Here is a 20898-nt window from a genome sequence, read left to right as displayed (position 1 = left end):
TAAAAATATGAAGATCATTAAGTGGCCTCAAAGGCCACATGAGTCTAAAGACATAGTGACACAAAGAAAAATAAAATATTGACCCACCTACTATTTTGGTTCTTGCTTCTTTCCAAACTGTCCTTGGCTCCTTGAGTGGTCTGAGATTGCTCATCTGTGTTCACCTGTTTTCCAGGGCCACAAACAGTTGGCAGCTTACAAAGCAATAAATATATATTTCAGTGCTTTGATGAGGGAATTCTCTTCGCTTTCACCACCATTCAAAGCCATTCTTGCTAAATGTGTAGAAATTACCAGACCCACCATGATGATTTCTTTTTCTGTGTTTCTTATCCAGTAATCTTTCTCTTAGTTGGAGGACTTTATCTAGAAATGTTGGACTCCAAGAACCCAGTCCATACAGAATACAAATGGAAAATGCTCAGGAAAGTGTTTTTTTTTTTTTTTTTGCGGGCAGGGGGGAGGTGGGGATTGAACCTCAACCACAGAGCCATATCCCCAGCCCAATTTTGTATTTTACTTAGAGAAGTTGCTTAGAGCCTCACTTTTGCTGAGGCTGGCTTTGAACTTGTGATCCTCTGCCTCAGCCTCTTGAGCCCCTGGGATTACATGTGTAATCCATGTAATCCAGCAGTAAAGTGTATTTTTTAAATATTTATTTATTTTTAAATTTTAGGTGGACACAATATCTTTATTTTACATTTATGTAGTGCTCAGGATCGAACCAGTGCCTTGTGCATGCTAGGCGAGCACTCTACCACTTAGCTACAACCCCAGCCCAGTAAAGTGTATTTTTAATTTCTATTTTGTCTGCTCATGAAGGCAGCAGATCTTTGTGGTAGGAGCCCTGGGCTTGGGCATTAATCCAAGCTTCACTCAAGACTAATCTGAGAGAATCCTGTACTTCAATTTCCTCATCCATAAAACAGGGACCATTAGTTCCTACCAGTGGGGATGTTATGAAATTAAAAATAAAGGCTATGATACTTTGGAAGTAGCAGAAGAAACGAAGTTTACATCCTTCATTCAAAAGAGAGATTTTGGAGGCTGGGATTGTAGCTCAGTGGTAGAGCGCTTGCCTAGCATATGTTGAGGCACTGGGTTCAATTCTCAGTACCACATACAAATAAATAAAATAAAGGTCCATCAACAAATGAAAAAAAAATTTTAAAAAGGAGAGATTTTTGGATCTGCTTTTCCAAACTTTAGCATAATTTTAACAAACTTAATTTCCTAGCTTACTGAAAATCAAAGCAACAAAAGTGGGAATTGGAGATGGCAGCAAGACACATAAAAGTGAGAGGAGACATCAAAAATGGTCACAAAGGATGAGCAGGGTAGTATACACCTGTAATTCCAGTGACTTGGGAGGCTGAGGCAGAAGGATTGCAAGTTCAAGCCAACCTCAGCAACCTAGCGAGACCCAACAACTTAGCAAGATATTGTCTCAAAATAAAACATTTTAAAAGGGCTGGGAAGCTGGGCATGGAGGCGCACACCTGTAATTCCACCTGAAATAAAGCCTCTCCTAGTTGGTGCTTTTATATGTCATTTCCTGCACATAAGTCAGGGGCAAAGTTGATCCTGGATCTAAGGCTGACCCTTCCTCCCACTCTGATTTACCTGTTGGCTGGTCTCTGGCTGTTCCCCAGTGCTTTCTTCAGATACTTGGGTGAAAGACTGCCAGCCACAGTCACTTCTTTTCTTGGGTTTTTTGCCCAAATGTCCCCCTTCAAAGCCTTTCACTGTTCTTGGAGACCTAGCCAGGGTTGGGCAATTGCCACTGGTGTCTGACTTGGGACTCCATGAGAGCTGCATGACAGGAGGAATATAACTCAAAGATGGGGGGCCCACGGCTGAAGGTGAGTCATAGGTGTCTGAAAACTCTCTTGAAGTAGCCCATAAAGACCTGCATGTTTCCTGCTCATTCTCTAACAACTCAAGTTCATCTATTTTCTGCTGGATGTTTCTCAGCAAATCAGCATTCTGGTGCATTAACGTCTGTGAAATCTTCAGATTCAGCACACACTTACTGATGTACTCCTCAGTCATGGACCTGCTGCTCACTTTGCCCTTGGCTTCTCTGGTTGGCTCAGGTAGGCTGAGTGAAGCAAGTGAACTATTTTGCCAGTACCCGAAGGAGAGCTCTGTGTCAACTTCTGAAGAGCTCTCATCTTCATCACAAAAGTAAGCCTCTCTCTCCATCTTCTCTAACTCTTCTTCCACAGACTGCAGTTCACCTACCAAGTTTGGTCTATACCCCTCAAGAGATGAAGCAGTTCCTGGGTGCTCCTCCTCTCTGTCATCCCCCAAATGTAAACAGCCTGAGTAGATCTCATTGATTTCGAAGCTACAGAGGCTTTCCTGACTTGTTCGGGTGCTCCGGATCTCTTCTGCCATAAATGGAGGAGCTGGAAAAGGAGTACCTGGATTCTGAGATTCCTGGGCCATCAGACTTGAATCAGGGATCTGAGGAGCTAATGTTACCTTTGTGGTGGGAGAAAAGTGACCCCTTGGTGAATGTGGCTGACTGCCTGTGGAAAAGAGGAGTAATATGCAACTGATTAAAGGGATCACATTCATCCAGGTGTGATAATGTACACCTGTAATCCCAGCTAATCCAGAAGCTAAAACAGGATGAACACCAAGTTTGAGGGCAGCTGAGCACTTTAGTAAAACTCTTTCTCAATAAAGGGCTGGAAATATAGTTCAGTGGTAGAGCACTCCTGAGTTCAATCCTTTGTACCAAGACTTAGCTATTGCTTAAGAGGCATAAGAATATAGAAATGAACCAGGCATAGTAGCACATGCCTATAATTCTAGTGGCTTTGGAGGCTGAGGCAGGAGGATTGCAAGTTCAAAGCCCACTTTAGCAATTTAGCAAGGCCATAAGCAACTTAGCAAGACACTATCTCATAAATAAATAAATAAATAAATAAATAAATAAATAAATAAAAAGGGATAAGGATGGGATGCCAAATCCTAAGAGAAATGTTCCGAACTTCATTTATAATGTGCTCAAAATGTGTTTAACTGGCTGGGTGCAGTAGTAGAGACCTATCATATCAACTTGGGAGACTGAGGCAGGAGGATCACAAATTCAAGGTCAATTTCAGAAACTTGGTAAGGATCTGTCTCCAAACAGAAAATAAAAAGTGTTGGGAATGTAGATAAATGGTAAAGCACCCCTGGGTTATATCGCCAGAATCAAAAACAAAATAAAATGTGTTTAAATGTCAAGAAATGGGGCTGGGGATGTGGCTCAAGTGGTAGCGCGCTCGCCTGGCATGCGTGCGGCCCGGGTTCGATCCTCAGCACCACATACAAACAAAGATGTTGTGTTTGCCGATAACTAAAAAATAAATATTAAAATTCTCTCTCTCTCTCTCTGTCTCTCTCTTTAAGAAAAATTAAATAACATAAATAAATTCTAAATAAATAAATAAATGTCAAGAAATGCAAAATTATACGCCCCTGGATTACAAGGACTATACTAAACCTTCTTTCTTTCTTTCTTTTTTTTTTTTTTTGGTACCAGGGACTGAGCAAACCAAAGGTGCTTAACCACCAAGCCAAATCCCTAACATTATATATATATATATATATATATATATATATATATATATATATATATATACACACACACACACATATTTTTTTTTTGGTACCAGGGATTGAACTCAGGGGCACTTGATCACTAAGTCACATCGCTAGCTCTATTCTGTATTTTATTTAGAGACAGGGTCTCAGTTAGTTGCTTAGCACCTAGCTGTTGCTGAGGCTGGCTTTGAACTTGTGATCCTCCTGCCTCAGCCTCCCGAGCCCCTGGAATTACAGGCGTACACCACCATGCCCATCTTGTTTTGATTTTTTGAGATGAAGTCTCACAATGTTGTGCAGGGTGGCCTCAAACCCTTAGATTCAAGTATTCCTCCTGCCTCAACCTCCCAAGTAGCTGGGATAACACGCACAGGCCACCATTCCAGGTTAGTTAGGAGACAATAGCTTTAAATTTAAAAATTATTTTTCAGCTGGGCATGATGGCACGCTCCTGTGATTCCAGCTACTCGGGAGATTGAAGCAGAAGAATTGTAAGTTTGAGGCCAGCCTGGGCAACTTAAGAGAGACCTGTCTCAAAATAAAAAGTAAAAAGGGGCTGGCGTTGCAGCTCAGTGTTGGAGGGCTTGCCTGGCACACAGGAGGCACTGGGTTTGATCCTCAGCACCACATAAAAATAAATAATAAAGGTATTGTGTCAATCTACAACTAAAAAATAAAAATAAATAAAATAAAAAGGGCTTGGAATGTAGTTCAGTGATAGAGCACTCCTGAGTTGAATCCCTAATACCACAAAAAAAATCATTTTTATTTGTGAAGCAACTAGATAATTCTTAAAAGTAATCATGCTAGAAATAAACATTATTACTACTCAGTTTTGCATCCAACCACGTACTTATAGAACTGAAAAAGTCTAATATAATTTTAAAGATCTTGATTTTTCCCTAAGGAATCCATCTTTTTCCAGCATGGATTACATGTGCAGTTTGAGGAATCAATTAGTTACCATTCATGTGACTCTCAAAACACACTGGTGTCAAAAATAATATTCAAGCTGTGAATTAAGGCCATACCTGTTTCCTTTAGCTCTTTGATTTCCAAGTCTGAGGTTGCTTTTGGATGTTCTGAAGTCAGTCCTAGATAGACACTGACATCAGGATGGGGTTCATATCTCTGTGCCCTGGGGCTCTTAGTTAGCTGAGTTCTTTGGGCTCCAATAAATTCCTATTAATACCAGAAATATTGTCAAGGACATTATCTGCAGTCATCTGAATGTCACTGATGTTTCAGAAACCAAAATAGGTAACCGATAAACTTCCTTTAACTTGTGTTGGGTTGACTTAACTACAGTTCTCATTAGCTAATTTATTGTTATTCCAAAACCTTGAAAGCAATAATAACTGCTATTCATTGAATCTCTGCTATGTGCTTATAGTGTGCCTCTGGGATGCATTGAACTCCGCCTCCCCAACCCCGGGACCCACTCTCTTCCTCAATTTGCTGCTGCCCTCACCAGGTTAAGCTGTTAGGCTTTTCTCAGAAACACAGGAAGAGTATAATAAAATGAAGATTTCCAAACTTCCTACAATTCATCTCTAGTTTCTCCCTATTCTCCTGAGCTGGGTAAGCAAAAATAAACTCCCAACAATTTTGGGGCTTGCCTTTAAGTCATTCTTCAGAATATACCGGATATCTTGAAGGTTCATCGTTCGGTCTTTCTGCTTGACCTGGATGCCTGATTTAACAATATCATAGTAAGGTTTTGGAAGCCTGACATCAGCCTCTAAACAATTTCCCAAGACTACAGCTTCTTTAATAACTGAGCCGTCTAAGCCATTCCAGGGTATGTTGTCTGTAAGGAAAAACGTCATAGGTAACATTAAGAAATAAATTGAAGTTGTATAACCTTAGTCAAGTCACCCAACCTCTTTAACATTCACTTCTTTCTGTAGAAAAACTACTTAGAAGCCCAATCACAAACAAAAAACTACTTTACTCACTTACCAGGGAAATCCCTGACATTTAGACAGAGAGTAATAGTGTCAGCATCATGTACACATTGGTTCCTCACCGACAGACTTGGGGACCAAAGAAAGTTTCACGGCATTAGACTGGACAGCCCAATACATTTATCTCATTGAAGGTCATGGTTTTACCTGTGGGACTGCAAACACCACGAAAGGTTCCTAACTCTTGGTATTCCCTCAGTGAATACTCTGCGTGTGTGTGTTCCTCTTTTGAAGGAGTCCTTATATCTTCTGATATGTGACTACTTCACATTATACTCTTGTAGGATTGAAAGGGTTTCTGTTTCATTCACTGGTTATATATCTACTGAACCCTGGGTATGCTTAATTTTATATTTACTTCTCAGAAGCCAGTCTTCCCCTCATTTATCAATCCTTAAGAGGCACATCAGAGATTCAAAAATACTGACATCAAAACTTAGTTTAAAAGTTTTGCTTGGGGGCTAGGGATGTAGATTAGTGGTAAAGCATTTGCCTAGCATTCATAAAACCCTGGGTTCAATCCCTAGCACTACAGAAAAAGAAAAACCTTTGCTTGGATTAAATGTATTATCATGAACGAGCAGGCGAAAAAGCTTTGCTGAATCTTAAAGAACAGTTAAAAGAGAAAGGTTTCTGGGAGACCATCTTGCATCTTCCATAAACACAGATAAGCTTCCTTAATGAAATCTGTCAAGTGCAGTGGTGCAAACCTGTAATCCCAGCGACTCAGGAGGCTGAGGCAGGAACACAGCAAGTTTGAGACCTGCCTTAGCAACTTACTGAAACCCTTAGCAACTTAGCAAGACCCTGTGTCAAAATTTTAAAAATTAAAAGGTCTGGGGATGCAGCTCAGTGGTAAACTGTCCCTGGTTCAATCCCTGCTACCAAAAAATAAATAAAAGAAAAATATTTTTCTAAGTTGTACATTTTCATAAAACTAAAATAACTCCCAAGTGGGGGAACCCAACCTGAAAATGAGGATTAAAACAACATTAACATGCTCCTTGATCACCTGTTAAAATCTCTTGTATGATCATGGAAAAGCTGTAGACATCTGACTTCACTGTGGCCGCCTTCTGTAAGATCACCTCCGGAGCGGCCCAATTGTACAGCTGAGTGGGGAGGGGTACTCGAGTCAGGTCCCTGTGTATACCACTGTCCTGGCTACAGAAGGAAACACACAAGGCAGGGCTCATGTCTTAAAGGGTCTTTGTGATAACCACACAGTGCACTAATTTGTGAAAACCGGCAACTTCTTTAAGCTTCTGGAAATGAAGCCAGATCCTGAGCTAACCCCCACTGCCCTGGATGGAGCTGTTCAAATACCCGAAACACTTGGTAATTCCTGCCCACCCCCAACCTCATTAGAATATTCTCCCACTCACTCACTCCACTCAAGTCACAGGGACCTTCTTTGAGCTACTCCAACATGCCAACCACATTACCACTTCAAGTCTTTGCACAGGTGTTTTCTTCTGTCTGGTATGCTCTGTCCAAGGATCCTAGAGCAACTTGTAACTAAAGTATTAGTTGAAAGTCACCTCCTCTGGGAGGCCTTTCTGATTACCTACTCTAAAATAGTCCTGTTTTATTGGCTTCAGGACACTTGTTATCTGAATTTTTTTTGTTCATTTTTTTTTAGTTTACTATTTGCCTCCTCTCCATTGGAGTCAATTCCTTGAGAGTAGGTACCTTATTAGCACGCATGGTGGCACACACCTGTAATCCCAGCAACTTGGGAGACTTTGGCAGAAGTATCACAAGTTTGAGGCCAACCTCAGCAACTTAGCAAGGTTCTGTCTCCAAATTAAAAAAAAAAAAAAAAGGCTAGGGATATAGTTCAGTGGTAGAGCACTTGCCTAAAATGCACAAGGTCTGCAGTTTTCACTACTGCAAAACAAAAGCAAGAGACAGTAAGTTCTTTCCTGGTCTGGCATAAGGATGACCATTTCAAACTTTGGGTAAACTTCCCTAAATAACCTAAATAACATTTCTTTCAGCAGAGTTTTGGGGTTTTTTTGGCAGGTGGAGGATAGGGGTATGGTTATGAGGTATTGAATGTATTTTGTGCACACTAGGCAAGCACTCTACCACTGAGCCTCATCCCCAAGAAACCATGAAGTATAATACCTGGTACTAAATTTTTGGATATATTGCTGAATAGTAGATGTGGCTTTGTGTAGTGTGAGCAGTATGGATATGTACACACTTGCATATTTGATGTTTAAATGTATACTTAATATATAAGTGTACATCTTTAATGTATAAATTTAATGTCTTTGCATAATCATTACACAATTATATAATAAATTAATACAGGTTATATTAGTATCACAGAAAAGGCAATTTGTTTTGTTTTGTTTTTGCTGTGCTGGGGATCAATCCCAGGGCTTTATATATGCTCAATCACTGAGCCCCCAGAAAAGCAAAGGAATGTTGTATTATCAGAGATGGAGATGAAGCAGCAGCATACACGACTCTTCAAGTTGGAAGGGAATTCTAAGAGGGAAACACCCACCTCTCTCAAGGGTGTCTAAAGCTTTGGCAAGGGACAAGTAATTTATAATCGAGGTTTCTTATTTTCTTTCACCTTCCTCTCTTACAATCCTTTCTTCCTTCTCTGTTAAAGCCAGCTGTGTGGGGATCTTCTTTTCTGGCTGTCATGGTAGTAAAGTTATTTGTCTGGGCTTTAGCTTTGACATCATTAAAATTACATTTGGCCACAGCTATGTGACACCACTTGCAAAAAAAAAAAAAAAAAAAAAAACCTCTAAAGATTCCATTAAGAAAAAGCTGAGGAGTAGGAAACACTGCTGTTATCACTTTTATATCAAGGGAGAGTGCTGACCCTTGACAATGACATTCAACAAACTAATATGCCCAAGTAGAGTGTTACCAAAAATAAACGTGAAATTGACATTTTTTTTTGGATTCTTGGATAACCAACTCACATTATCAACTTTCAAAAAAGGGTACATTGTTATAGTTGTGACTACAATTAACATTTCTGCCTAAAATTCTGAGCTCGGACTGGGGATATAGCTCAGTTGGTAGAGTGCTTGCCTCACAAGTACAACGACCAGGGTTCGATCCCCAGCACACAAAAAAAAAAAAAAATCCTGAGCTCAATAAGCCCAAATGAGAATCTATACTTTCTTGCCATAGCCATTGACCCTGGTTACTTCCCACCCCCTCATCTGGACAGTTGATCCCATCTTTCTTTGCATTTTTGATCCACTGGCTCCACCCTATGGCCTCCTAGCTGATCTTCTTGCACTCAATCTCCCAATCCATACTGCCTCTGTGGCCTAGAGGTATATTCTCCCACCTGGCTCTAGATCTAGTTATGCCTCTAACCAACCAACCGAGTAACTTCCCACCATCCTTTAACCTCTTCAGGCCTCATATATAAAAGGACAAGGATGGCCTGAGAGTGTAGCTCAGTGGTAGAGCCCTTGCTTAGCATGCTAAGGGCCTGGGATTGCAGCACTGGAGGAGGGGTGGGGAACATGCCCAGACAAACCATCTTCATTTCACTTTAGGATTCACATTTCTATGGGACAGCAAAAGCAGAAGGAAGTGTTATTCCTCCTTTTCAACAACAGATGGTGCTCCATCATTGACCAATAGTTTGAATCTTGTCGGCTTTCCTGAAAAGTTTCTGGTGGTGTTATTAACAACAAAAAAGTCCAAACTCCTCAGTTTCCACTGGTCTGGAATTCACAGCCAAAGTGGTCAACTTTGGACCTTCTGTGGACCATTTTTCCTTTAGCTAGATTCATCTAATCATTTAACAATGACTTGACTGAGCATATATTATGTGGTTGCTGTAGACAGTTATAAACAAATCATTCTGCTCCCTGGGAATTCACTACCTAGTAGGGCTTACACACTAAGTAGAAGTGCATGTGAAAAAACGGATGTGAAAAGTACCTCGGGAATAAGGGTATTGATGCAGCTTCAGGGGATGTGCTAAAGTGAATTTAAAAGAAGTCAACATGAATTCTGCTGTCATGTATGACTAAAAAAAAATAAAAATAAATCGTATGGTAAAAAAAATAAAAATAAAATATGAAAACAAAAATAAAAGAAATCAACATGAGCAGGTATTCCAGATGGGGGAACAGCACTCCAACAGAATGGAATGAAAGTGGTTTCAAATGGCCAGTAGGAGGGGGAAGGAATAAAGCTGACAGTGCAGGTAAAGTCCCACCTAGGACGGCTTCTGCACCTTGCAAAGGTGTCTGACTTGATCTTGCAGACAACAACAAAAGTTATTTGTTTGCTGATTTTGTAGTTGTTTTTTGGTGCTGGAGATTGAACCCACATATATTAGACAAGAATTCTACCACTGAACTCCACCCCCATACCTTCCCTGAAAGTTTTTTTTCAAGTGTGTGTGTGTGTGTGTATTTTTAGTTGTATATGGACACAATGCCTTTATTTTTATGTGGTGCTGAGGATTGAACCCAATGACTCACATGTGCTGGGCAAGCTCTCTACCACTGAGCCACAGCCTCAGCCCCCTAAAAGGTTTTAACTGAGACTGAGAATAAATATTCTGAGGCTTAGCAGCTTGGCTGATGATAGTCACCTTGCCTCTGCCTGCTCTCACAAAGAAAACTACAACAGCTCTGGGCACATCCTCACTACTCTCCTGCCTCTTTCTTGCTCCCTCAGAGTCCCTTCACACACAAGAGGAAGAGCAATCTTAACTTATAAATCACCCACTTCACCACAATGTTCAAAAAAAAAAAAAAAAAAAAACTCCTTCCAGAGCATCCCAGTGGCTTAGGTTTAAAGTCAGACTCCTTGATGAGGCCCATAAGACCAAGCAAAATCTAGCTCCTGCTCTCTTCTACAGACATAAGGGCAAGTCTGGCAATGTGAAAATCTTTCAGTTTCATTCACTCAAAAAACACAGGCCGTGGACTGGGGTGCAGCTCAGTGGTGCAGTGCTTGTCTAGCATATGTGAAGCACTGGGTTTGATCCTCAGCACCACATAAAAAAAAATAATTAATTTTAAAAAATAGGCTGCATGCCCACTGTGTGAAGGCCTATTCTAGGTACCTGGGATACAGCAGTGAATAAAACAATCCCTGCCCTCATGGAGCTTTGCATCTCATGGAAGAAATAAATTACAGAGTACGTGAGAAGCAAAGACCTGTTGAGAGACTCAGAAACAAAGCAAGAGAGAAGGATGGATGGGGAACATGGATAAGAGATGGTAGGGGACCTAAGTAAGGCTTACTGGCTGAGCAAGTGGCTGAGGCTTCTCAGCAGAGCAAAACCAACACTGGGCCAAAGGCTCAAAGTTGTGGATGGCAGCAAAGAAGTGTAGAAAAGATCCTCTTCCTCCTAAAGTCTTGGGTAGAACATGGAGTCTGCCCCCAACTCTCCGGCAGCCTTTGACTCCAGCCCAACAGCAAACTAAGCTCATGCACCAGCCCTTGAATGAGGGTGTAAGAGTACCTCTCTCATTCTGAGATCCTGAAGTCAGAGAATGACTTTAGTATCCATGTAGGAGATATGTTAGACCAAAAAGCTCACTGGAACCTATCATCTGCTCTCACCTACAGCTTGGGCATGTTTCCCAGCCTCCATGTAGTAAGAAAGTGCCTGGGCTCTGTCCATGGCAAACTGGGATATTGTGACATGTCCATTTTAGGCTGCTCACTCTTGCTCCCTGGTCAGCAATGCAAAGAATGCAATAGAGGACTGAGGCAAGTCCTTTCCCTTTCCATCTTGGCACTTTATCTTACTTGCAGCAGCCCCAGTTCCCAGTGCTGCACATGGAGGTGATTATGCACTTACTGCCTCAGAACGCAGAGCTACCCATGGGACGAACACATAACAGTGCCCACTTCAACGCACATGCTAGATTGCAAGGTAAGACATACACCTCAGTTGTGCTAAGCCACTGAAAATTTTGGAGTAGGTAGTTAGAGGCTTTACACACCATGGCTAACATGGGCTCTTGTTACATGTTTACTAAAATGAGAATGTCCTGAGCAGAAGTAAATTCTCTAAAGTCTCTGCAGGCTTGGCAGATAAGACAAGCCATTTGGAAAATCTCTTCTACCACTGATGCAAAATTTTGCCCATCAATGAAGAAACCTGCCCAGGTCAGATTCTGTCTCTACAGAAAAGGTCCCCAGGGAGACCCTCTTCAGAAGAAAGCCACATTTGTAACCCACCTTTCCATCATGTACTCCAGGTTTGTCAGTCTTGCTTCCCCTGTGGAGACGATGTGCACAGCATAGGAACTGAGGGAGCGGTGGACAAACCCTCGAGAATGCAGGTATCTCAGGGCGTCAGCGATCTGGAGCAGTAAGGGCACAATCACCTCCATGTGCAGCACTGGGAACTGGGACCGCTGCAAGTGAGAGATAAAAGTACCAGGGACAAAAGGGAAAGGCTCACTGATACTGTAGGATCCTTTGTAATTTCCAAAGTTTTTTCATTTGATTTTTATAGCTATCTGGTATCCCAATGTATAGGTGGAGAACCTAAAGTTCAGTGAGGTTAGGTGACTGGCCTGAAGTCCTACTGATCCAGGCCCCCTAGCTCTAAACCTAGATTCCTTCAGCTGAGCTGAAAGTTCTCAAAGCCTGGTATATACCTGCAGGGTCAACCTTGGGGAAACTTTCGGGGGAAGTTCCTCCACTACTACCAGTAAACATGTCCTGGGCCCCTCTCTGTCCAAGCCTATGCTCTTGAGAGAATCTAGAAGCTCAAAGGACCCCACAATATGCAGGTAAGCAGTCCAGATCCTATACCAGTCAGATGAACCAGAATGATCACCCTAAGAGGACAGAAACTTACTCTCATCAATGTACCCAAGTGATGCTTTTCCTCCAGAGAAACAGCATTTTAAGGTGATGCCCTCAGTCAGGGAAAGAAAATGAAAAACAGAAAGATTAGGAGGTCCTCAGGCAGGAGGACTAGCAGGCCATGTGGGAGAAGGATCCTTTTTGGAGGGTCTCTCTTTATCCCCACCCAGTTCTAACGACTTGGTCTTTAGAACAAATCATGGAGAAAAAGAAACCCTCCATGAGCTCATTTTGAGGCCACATGCCAGCCCAAAGCACCCTTGCCAGGAAATCTGTCCCCCACTTCAAAGAAATCTGAGAGGCAAGAAGGGAGGCCTGTATACAAACCAGGATAGAGCCCAAGTGAAAAATGTAGGAAAATAAAGCTAGTGGCTTTGTTAGCTAGCAGTGTGTTCATTGTTCTGAATCTGTCAAGCTCTTAGACAGTGATAAAGCAGAACTGACAATAACAGCATCACATTAGTTCTGATCATGTGCCTGTCAGCTTTAAATGGCATGTTACACAGCCCCAATAAAGAAAAAGGCTTTGGAAATGTATCTTATAGGCACAAATGGGGAACCTTGTGCTGAGGCAGGGGAGAGAGGGCAGGAGGAGTGGGGAGGGCAGCTAGGCAGAAATCATGGAACAGTCATTTACTCGTTCATGGAGAACACTGAACAGAGTGCCAATGGTGATGCGCTCATACACAAGCCGGGTCTTCTCCAAGTCCTGGGATAAGCACACAGCCATCAGCTGTAGCAGGTGAGGGTGCCGCAGCTTGCTGGAAAAAAAAAAAGAAAAAAGAAGAAGCTTCAGAAGGGGTCCAAGGGTAGAAGGACATGGTGTCCTTTCTTCTGAACCCTCTGAATACATTCTCAACAGTTACCACTGTACATAGCATTTTTCAAAGAAACAGAATATGAAAAAGGCTCAGTGGCCCGTGCCTATAGTGCCTATAATCCTAGCCTGAAGAAGAAGGATCACAAGGTCAAGGCCAACCCTGGCAACTAGCTAGACCTTGTTTAAAAATTAAAACAAACAAACAAAAATGGCTGGGGATGAAGCTCAGTGGTAGAGCACCCATGAGTTCCATTTCCAGTACCACAAAAAAAAAGAAAGGAAAAAAAAGGAAATAGGGATAGAGGTCTCTGTTGGTGGGATCTGTGAGAACAGTGACAATGTTGCTAAGAGCTACTGAGCAAGATGAACCACATATGCAAGAAATGCATTCCTATACTCATTTTAGAAATGAGATTACCAGTGTCAAAAAAAATGTCAGGAACTTGCCCAAAGTCACACAACCCACTCACTCTCACACCAAAGCCTACTCTATGCCTACAAATCCTTCCAGCTCACCAGCTGACTTCTCCTAAAGGAAGGACTTGGACTCTCTGAAGACCTCTTATAACAGCTGTGTGGCAAATTCAGGACAGAGCTCAATGTCCAGCCCAGGGTCTTGGTGGCCCTAGTGTGAAACCATGAATCAAGGGCCTAACCCAGCAGGAGCTGAAGGACCTAACCCTGGAGCCACAGGAAACCTAAGGAACCCATGGCATGTCCTGAACGGCAGAGGTATGGTTCTCAGATGTCTGGATCTCATGCACAGCCATGATCTATGAAAATAGGACAGCCACATTCTCTTCTGATGAGCAGAGGGCCTTAAATGGAGTAGCTTCAGGGCTACAGCAAGAAAACGAGATGGGCCAAGAGGCTGGACCATCCAGAGACATGTGTTATGGAATAGCTGACAGAATTGAGTCTCTTACCACCAAAATTCCCACCCCTCAGATAGTTCATTATTTCTTTCTCTTTCTTGGCAGCCTTTGGAAGTCAAGTCAATAAATTATTCCAACAGTTAGGAAATGCTGAGGCTGAGAAAATGCTCCATAGCCCAGGGATAGCCCAGCACATGGAACCTGAGTCTGTACAGACCCTGACCTGTAATAGGCCTCCTTCTCACCTGCTGTGCTCCTGCTCAGCAATCAACAAGTCAGCCAGCCGCAGCCTGCTGCAGTGAGGGTGAGTGGGGAGATTCAGTTCTTTCACTGTGACCCTGCTTCCATTCCACACCAGGCTACAGGGGCAGGAGAGAGCATGAACAGAAGGAATGAGTAGCCACAGCATCAGTGAGTCTTCCCAGCCAGGAGTGGAGTTCACACAGACTTTGTGACATCCCTATTCCCACCACCTCCAGGTCCTAAAGCATCCTGGGGAACTAGGTGAGGTGGTTAAAAGAAAAGAAACCACAAAAGGATTCAAGAAAGAGTGTTGATCAGGTTGGGTATTTTGTTTTATTATCTTTGGGTCAAAGAAGAGGGGACTTCACAACAAATCCATGGCCGAGGCAGGAAAACAAGAGGACAGAGGGCCTTACAAATCTGGCAGAGACCTTTTTATAAGAATTTTTCTTTTAAGCAGGAAAGAAGCAACCAGGCTCAAGGAGCTCAGGGACCTTGGCCATGGGATCCCCTGGAACTCTGCAGGGGCTATACCTCTGAGGACTGAAAATACCCCAGGGACTTTTGTCATAACCTGTTGCTGCCATACTCCTCACCTAGATTTGATTGATGACAGTCTCAGCTGATGCCTGTTCTAGCTTCTCCAGAAGCCTAATATCCTATGGCTTGCAAAAGAGGCAAGACAATTACCACTAAGCTGCCTCGAATTCTTTAGAAAGCAGAGAAGTTAAGGCCAGGCACATTGGTGCATGACTGTAATCTCAGCAACTTGGATGCCTAAAGCAGGAGAATCACAAGCTCAAGATCAGCTTCCGCAACTTAGCTAGACCCTGTCTCAGAGTAAAAAAGTAAAATGGGGAGCTAGGGTTGTAGCTTAGTGGGAGCGCACTTGCTTAGTACATGTAAGACACTGGGTTTGATCCTCAGTACCACATATAAATAAATAAAGGTATTGTGTCCATCTACAACTAAAAAACTAAAAAATAAGTAAATAGGGCTGGGGCTATAGCTGATTAGAAGAGCACTCCCTGAATTCAATCTCCAGTGCCAAAAAAGCAAGCAACCAGAGAGGCTGAAATACTGTTATGAATAATCTTTCAGAACTCAGTTCTCTCCCAAAATGACATCTGGCGATCTATGTAAATAGCTTATTTGTTACAAATAAAATGTAGAAGAGTTTGTCACTGGCACCTAGTAGGTAGAAAACAGCAACACTTCTCAATAACCTATGATGCACAAGACTGCCTGTGTAACAACAAAGGATCATCTGGCCACAAAAGTCCACAGTGAGAAACCCTGATTCAGACATGCCTTCTTCCTTTCTATATTTATATTTTGCAGTACTGGGGACTGAATCCAGGGCCTTGCACACACCACGTAGGTGCTCTACCACCAGGCAACATCCCTAAACCTCCATACACAAGGAAGTCACATGCAACCCACTCTTCCCACTAGCCAGCTTCCACTTACTTAGTCATGACCATGTAGGGGCCACTGAAGAAAGAGAAAGTAGGTTCATCATCAGCTTGAATCACTTCCTTTTCTCCGATTACCGGAAGAGATCCTAGATAGGCAAGTTGCGTCCCCCCTGTGAGATAAAACTGAAACCAAAGCACAGCTTTAAATCGTGGGGAAAAAAGAGGAAAAGCAAAATACTTCCAGAATCTTGTCACACAACTAAAAATGATGCTAGCTGCCACTTACTAAACTGCTGAATATCCAAATGCACTATAACTTATTCCTTAATTTACATTATTCTCCCTAGAAACCCTGCAAGGTTGTAACACTCTTTCACTAATAAAGAAACCGACGCTCACAGAATGAAATGAGATGCCCACTTGAAGTGCTATGGATGGGAATGAGGGGCCTATTGTGACCCCCTCAGAACCCAGGCCTATGTGTAGCCAAAGCCCACATTCCTCCGACCTCTACCACCCCCCAAGTCGCCTCAGCACAAGGAACAGAATTTTGAGCTGTTGTAAAACAACACTCACTCACCCAGCAATGTTTCCTAACTATTTCTGTTAAAGGTAGACTCAAGGACCCAAAAGATACTATCTGTCCTCAAAATATTCCTCAATTAAAAAATCTCAATTCCTTAAAATCATTCCAGTATGCCTGTAATCCCCATAATCAGAAGCCTGAGGCAGGAGAAAGGCAAATTTGAGGCTAGCTTGGGCAACTTGGTGAGTCCCTATATTTGAATAAAAATGGGCTGGGAATGTAGCTCAGTGGTAGAGTGTGGGAGGCCAACCTTACGGGTGACTGAGTTACACTCCCCGGCTGGGTGCTGAGGCGCTCACAGAAATGGGTGTGTCTTGCTACAGCCCCATGGGTGAAGCTACGCTCACCTGTTCCTTTGTAATATAACCCCTTGCCCTGTTTAGGATAGAATCTTCCATGGAAGTACCTTGTGTGTGTCCCCTTCTCTTACTGTGCCCTTGGGTGTGGCCTATCCAGGTGTCAGTCAACCTGCTGACAGTGGACATCATGAAGATAGACTCAGCCTCCTGAAACCTGACCCCTTGCCTCATTAAAATAACTTCTCCTCAATAAAATGGGTCAGTGCGTGCTCTCGCTCTCTTTCTGTGGACTCTTTAAGGTCAGAGGAGCCATCACAGCGACCCCAAAGAAAAAGGTATTTGTGTCTCTTGTGTGGTTACTTAGCGCAGCCCAGTTAGCCCAGTTTAACTAGAGTGACCCCTGAGACTTTTAGTCGGGAGAACAGAAACCTGGCAGTAGAGGGTCCCTGAATTCAAGGCCCAGTACCAAACAAACATCCCAACCCTGCCCTTAAGGCTGTGTGTGGAAAGGCAAGGTCATTAAGAGGCAAATCCACAGAGATAGGACAGTGTGGCTCTCTGGGTCCTTTATTCAAAATTAAAAGATCATCTTTTAAACTCCTCAAATCTAGCCCAGGGTATTCAAGGGAACTCCCAACTTGTTTTTTTTTTTTTTTTTTTTTTTTTTAACTATTGTCAGTAAGAACAAGAACATTATGAAATACCTTTCCTTCAAAGGGAAAGAAAGGAGCAAAAAGCTTTGGTGAAGATAAGGAAGGAGGAAGGGAACAAAGTTCAGAGAGGGGGCCCACAGATTCTCAACCATTGGCAACCTCTTACCTTCCCAAATCCAAAGCTGTAGATATTTTGGGCAGAAATGACTCCAGCTTTAAGCAGCCGGTTAGGAGAGCCATTAGGGTTCCTAGAAATGTTTAAAGAAAGAAAAAAAATAAGAATTAACAACGCATATCCAGAGAAAAATTACTAAACCAAGTTTTCAGAATGTGTAGTACATTTTGCTTTGCCAGATGACTTAAAAAAAAGAATGTAATCTCTTTTATTAGAAGATATACATTAAAGACCTTGGGCAATATACCTGTAATATACCAGCAACTCAGGAGGCTGAGGCAGCAGGACTTTAATTTGAGTCCAGCCTCAACAACTTAGTGAGATCTCATCTCCAAATAAAAAGAAATGGGGCCAGGGATGTAGCTCCCTTCAGGTGGTGGGGAAGAGGATCAGTCCCTTATTCTAGATCTGTATCAACATTAGCTACCAATAGCCACAATGAAAAATATGGCATATTTCACAAATCTGCACATAATCCTTATACAAGGGCCATGCTAATATTCTCTTCATACCAATTTTAGTCCATGTGCTAGCTAAGTGAGCATGACTGCTTGATCTTTCTGTGTGTGTGTGTGTGTGTTTGTCTACAGATTGTATAGTAGCCAGTTTCTGAGAAGGAATGATTCTCACTTCCTGGTATTCATATCCCTCAAAGGTCAGACACATTATCTCAGTAGGATATTGCAGAAACCATAGAGTATCACTTTCAAGATGAGATCTACCACGACTTCTGCCCTGATCTCTCTTGGAGAATCACTTGCTCTGGGGGAATTGTGGGATACTGAAGTAGTCCTATGGAGAGGTCTGACACCCAGTAGCAATTTTCTAGTCATATGAGTGCACCATCTTGGAACTGGATCCTCTATCCCTAGTCAATCCTTTAATAATGGCAGCCCAAAATGACATCTTGACTGTGATCTAGCTAAGCCGTTCCCTGATTCCTGACTCACAGAAATTTTATGAGGCAAAAATGTTTAATGTTGCTAAGTTTGAGGGCCAATTCATTATGCAGTGACAGAAAATGATACAGACAGCCAGAATTGCAAAGAATATTAAAACATTTATTCTCAAACTTTCTCATTTTACAGATGGGAAAACAGAGCCCTGGTTGGGGAAGCCTGCTCGCCTGAAGTGAGAAAACAGCGGTAGAAACCAGACCTAGATCCTGCTCATGTAGCTACTTCTCTTCCTGTATACCATACCCAAAACACCACCTGCACACCAGGGCTCCATTAACTGGAGGTACCCTGAAAGGAGTGGTAATACCTTATATTTCTTTGGCTCCTGGAGCCTGGCATTATGTCATGAATGTGGTAGCATTATGAGGAGCCGCTTCAGAAAACACTCTTAAGTCCAAATTCAAATCAAAGAGAGCTTTATTTACCTGGCCAGGGACTGTCACCCACTTGTAGAGACTGAAGCTCTGTGGGAGAACAGCAATTTCCTGGCCTGTGTCTTGGGAATTTAAGGATGAAAACTACAACTCAGGGGCTTTTCTCAGTGTCATGCAAGCACGCAAGTTACAGAAGTTAAAAAAAAAAAAAAAGCAGTCAGCTTAACCACATCTCAGGTCCAAACAAGTGTTAGACAACTGTATCCTGAGTTTCAGCTGAGCAGGGGCGATAATCTATTTTAAAGTCACGTAGACCTATAAATGTATTCAAACCGAGGATGTAACACACCATGACCACCATCATATCCTGAGTTGGGTACATTCTGTGGGGTATAAAGTAAAGGAAAACAATTTTTTAAAAGACAGCTTTCCTGTTTCTCAAAAAATGGGTCATGCAGTTAGTTCCCTCTTCACAGGAGCAGTAACAGAAAACTAGAATGGAGTCTAGAACAGCTAAGATGGAGTCCCTACGGCCATACTTTTTGTTTGTATAGCCACAGTGACTCCATTCCTGCTATCCCAGTACTAGTAACTTATTTGATGCTTGCAGTTATCTCATTTACTCATCATTTTACTACTGATATCTAAAAGCCTTATGTCTACTTTAGCTAATACAATTGTTCACAACTATATTGATTTAACCTTGTCTATATCTGTATTAACCTATCAGCCTATATTTATCTATAACTATACTGGCATATTGACTTAACACCTTTCACCATTCCATCTTTTTTCCTGTGGCTTAAATCCTATGTCTTACAGTTACATGATTTTATTATTATTACTTAGGCTTACTCCTGATGAACTTTTCCATGAACTGATGTCTTATTGTTGCTTATCTAGGTTATCTTACCTTATTCCTATAGTCTATAACGTATGTCTATGACTTATTGGTTATATGGATCAGTTCACACCAAGACAGTGAGTACTGAATTAGTACTTGCTAATTGAGTAATTTTTGTTCAGACTAAAGGAAAAAACATTCTATTGCCACAGAAGCCAGTTCCTCTTCTTGACAAATGGCAGAGGCTGGAGGGACACTGCATTCCAAGCTCCAGCCTGCACTAGTTCTGTGAATCTCCATGTGCCACTATTCATGAACAGATGTAGACATTGTGCTTAAGTACAGACTCTGTCTCCTCAGCAACTCTTCAGTGCCAGGCTGGCTCTTCCCTGCTTTAACCTGCCAAGCAACTAAAGAGAAGATTCTCACATCTAGACGGAAGTAAATAAGACATCCTAATTTACATCTGATGGCCCAGCATCATCACTCTCGGTCAGTGTAGATGACAGCCATGTCACATTATTTGAACAGACACACTATGAGGTAAAGGCTCCTCTCCTACATCACCTCAGCAGTGTCCTCTAGAAACCAAGTATATGTACTTATACCTCAAAGATCTAGGAGATAGTGGACTGTTTCTTGCCCATGGAAACAGACTTGGAGTTGGCTGTGAGGCTGAGACCACCAAGCAGCAGAATAGCAGGTGTCACAAATAAGGCCTCCCATCCTCCTGGGGCCCCTGGGCAGCATTTGTGGCTCTTTGAGGGTGTGAGTTCTGACTAAGCAACAGAGTAGACTATTTTCTAAGAGTGACCTGGACAAAAATTATAGTTCAGACCACTATGTTTTGCTCTTATCTAAATTTCTCTATCCATATCTATGTAACTAAACTTGTCTGCATGAAGGGAAGAAAAAACTAACTCCAGTTATCTATCACCATAATTATCTGTTCTTCTCAATTCAGTGCTTTTCTTTTCTTTTCCTATCCAGGTTCTGACTATGGCACCACTCACAGATCTAAGAGGCCAACTCTTATTCCCAGGATTTGTGTGGTTTCTTTTTTTAATATTTATTTTTCAGTTGTAGTTGGACACAATACCTTTACTTCACTTATTTATTTTTATTTGATGCTGAGGATCGAACCCAGGGTCTCACTCGTGAAAGGAAATTGCTGTACCGCTGAGCCACAACCCCAGCCCTTGTGTGGTTTCTTTCTATTAAAAAAAAGGAGTGGGCTGGAAATGTAGCTCA

General features: G+C 42.2%; 1 protein-coding gene and 1 non-coding gene across 2 annotated transcripts in view; both read right to left on the bottom strand.

Annotated features, from left to right (window-relative positions):
• Nucleotides 1-20898, bottom strand: part of LOC124080024 (inactive serine/threonine-protein kinase TEX14) — a 75161-nt gene that overhangs the window by 32790 nt on the left and 21473 nt on the right. Inside the window, exons 5-14 of the mRNA XM_046425874.2 lie at nucleotides 17462-17543; nucleotides 15810-15940; nucleotides 14342-14455; nucleotides 13039-13162; nucleotides 11766-11944; nucleotides 6580-6731; nucleotides 5220-5410; nucleotides 4632-4782; nucleotides 1624-2534; nucleotides 88-194 (exon numbers count right to left, since the gene is read on the bottom strand). Coding sequence (XP_046281830.1) covers nucleotides 88-194; nucleotides 1624-2534; nucleotides 4632-4782; nucleotides 5220-5410; nucleotides 6580-6731; nucleotides 11766-11944; nucleotides 13039-13162; nucleotides 14342-14455; nucleotides 15810-15940; nucleotides 17462-17543 — 2142 coding nt within the window. The remainder of the gene's footprint in view (nucleotides 1-87; nucleotides 195-1623; nucleotides 2535-4631; nucleotides 4783-5219; nucleotides 5411-6579; nucleotides 6732-11765; nucleotides 11945-13038; nucleotides 13163-14341; nucleotides 14456-15809; nucleotides 15941-17461; nucleotides 17544-20898) is intronic.
• Nucleotides 17912-18015, bottom strand: LOC124080031 (U6 spliceosomal RNA). Its single transcript, XR_006847560.1, has one exon. It is a non-coding gene; the product is annotated as a U6 spliceosomal RNA (small nuclear RNA).

This window comes from Marmota monax, unplaced genomic scaffold (genome assembly GCF_021218885.2).
Source record: "Marmota monax isolate L192 unplaced genomic scaffold, Marmota_monax_Labrador192_F-V1.1 WCK01_AAM20220418_F8-fsc00914, whole genome shotgun sequence".
Classification (NCBI taxonomy): domain Eukaryota; kingdom Metazoa; phylum Chordata; class Mammalia; order Rodentia; family Sciuridae; genus Marmota; species Marmota monax.
The sequence above is the reverse complement of the archived record's forward strand: the minus strand, read 5'-3'. Positions and strand labels throughout refer to the sequence as shown.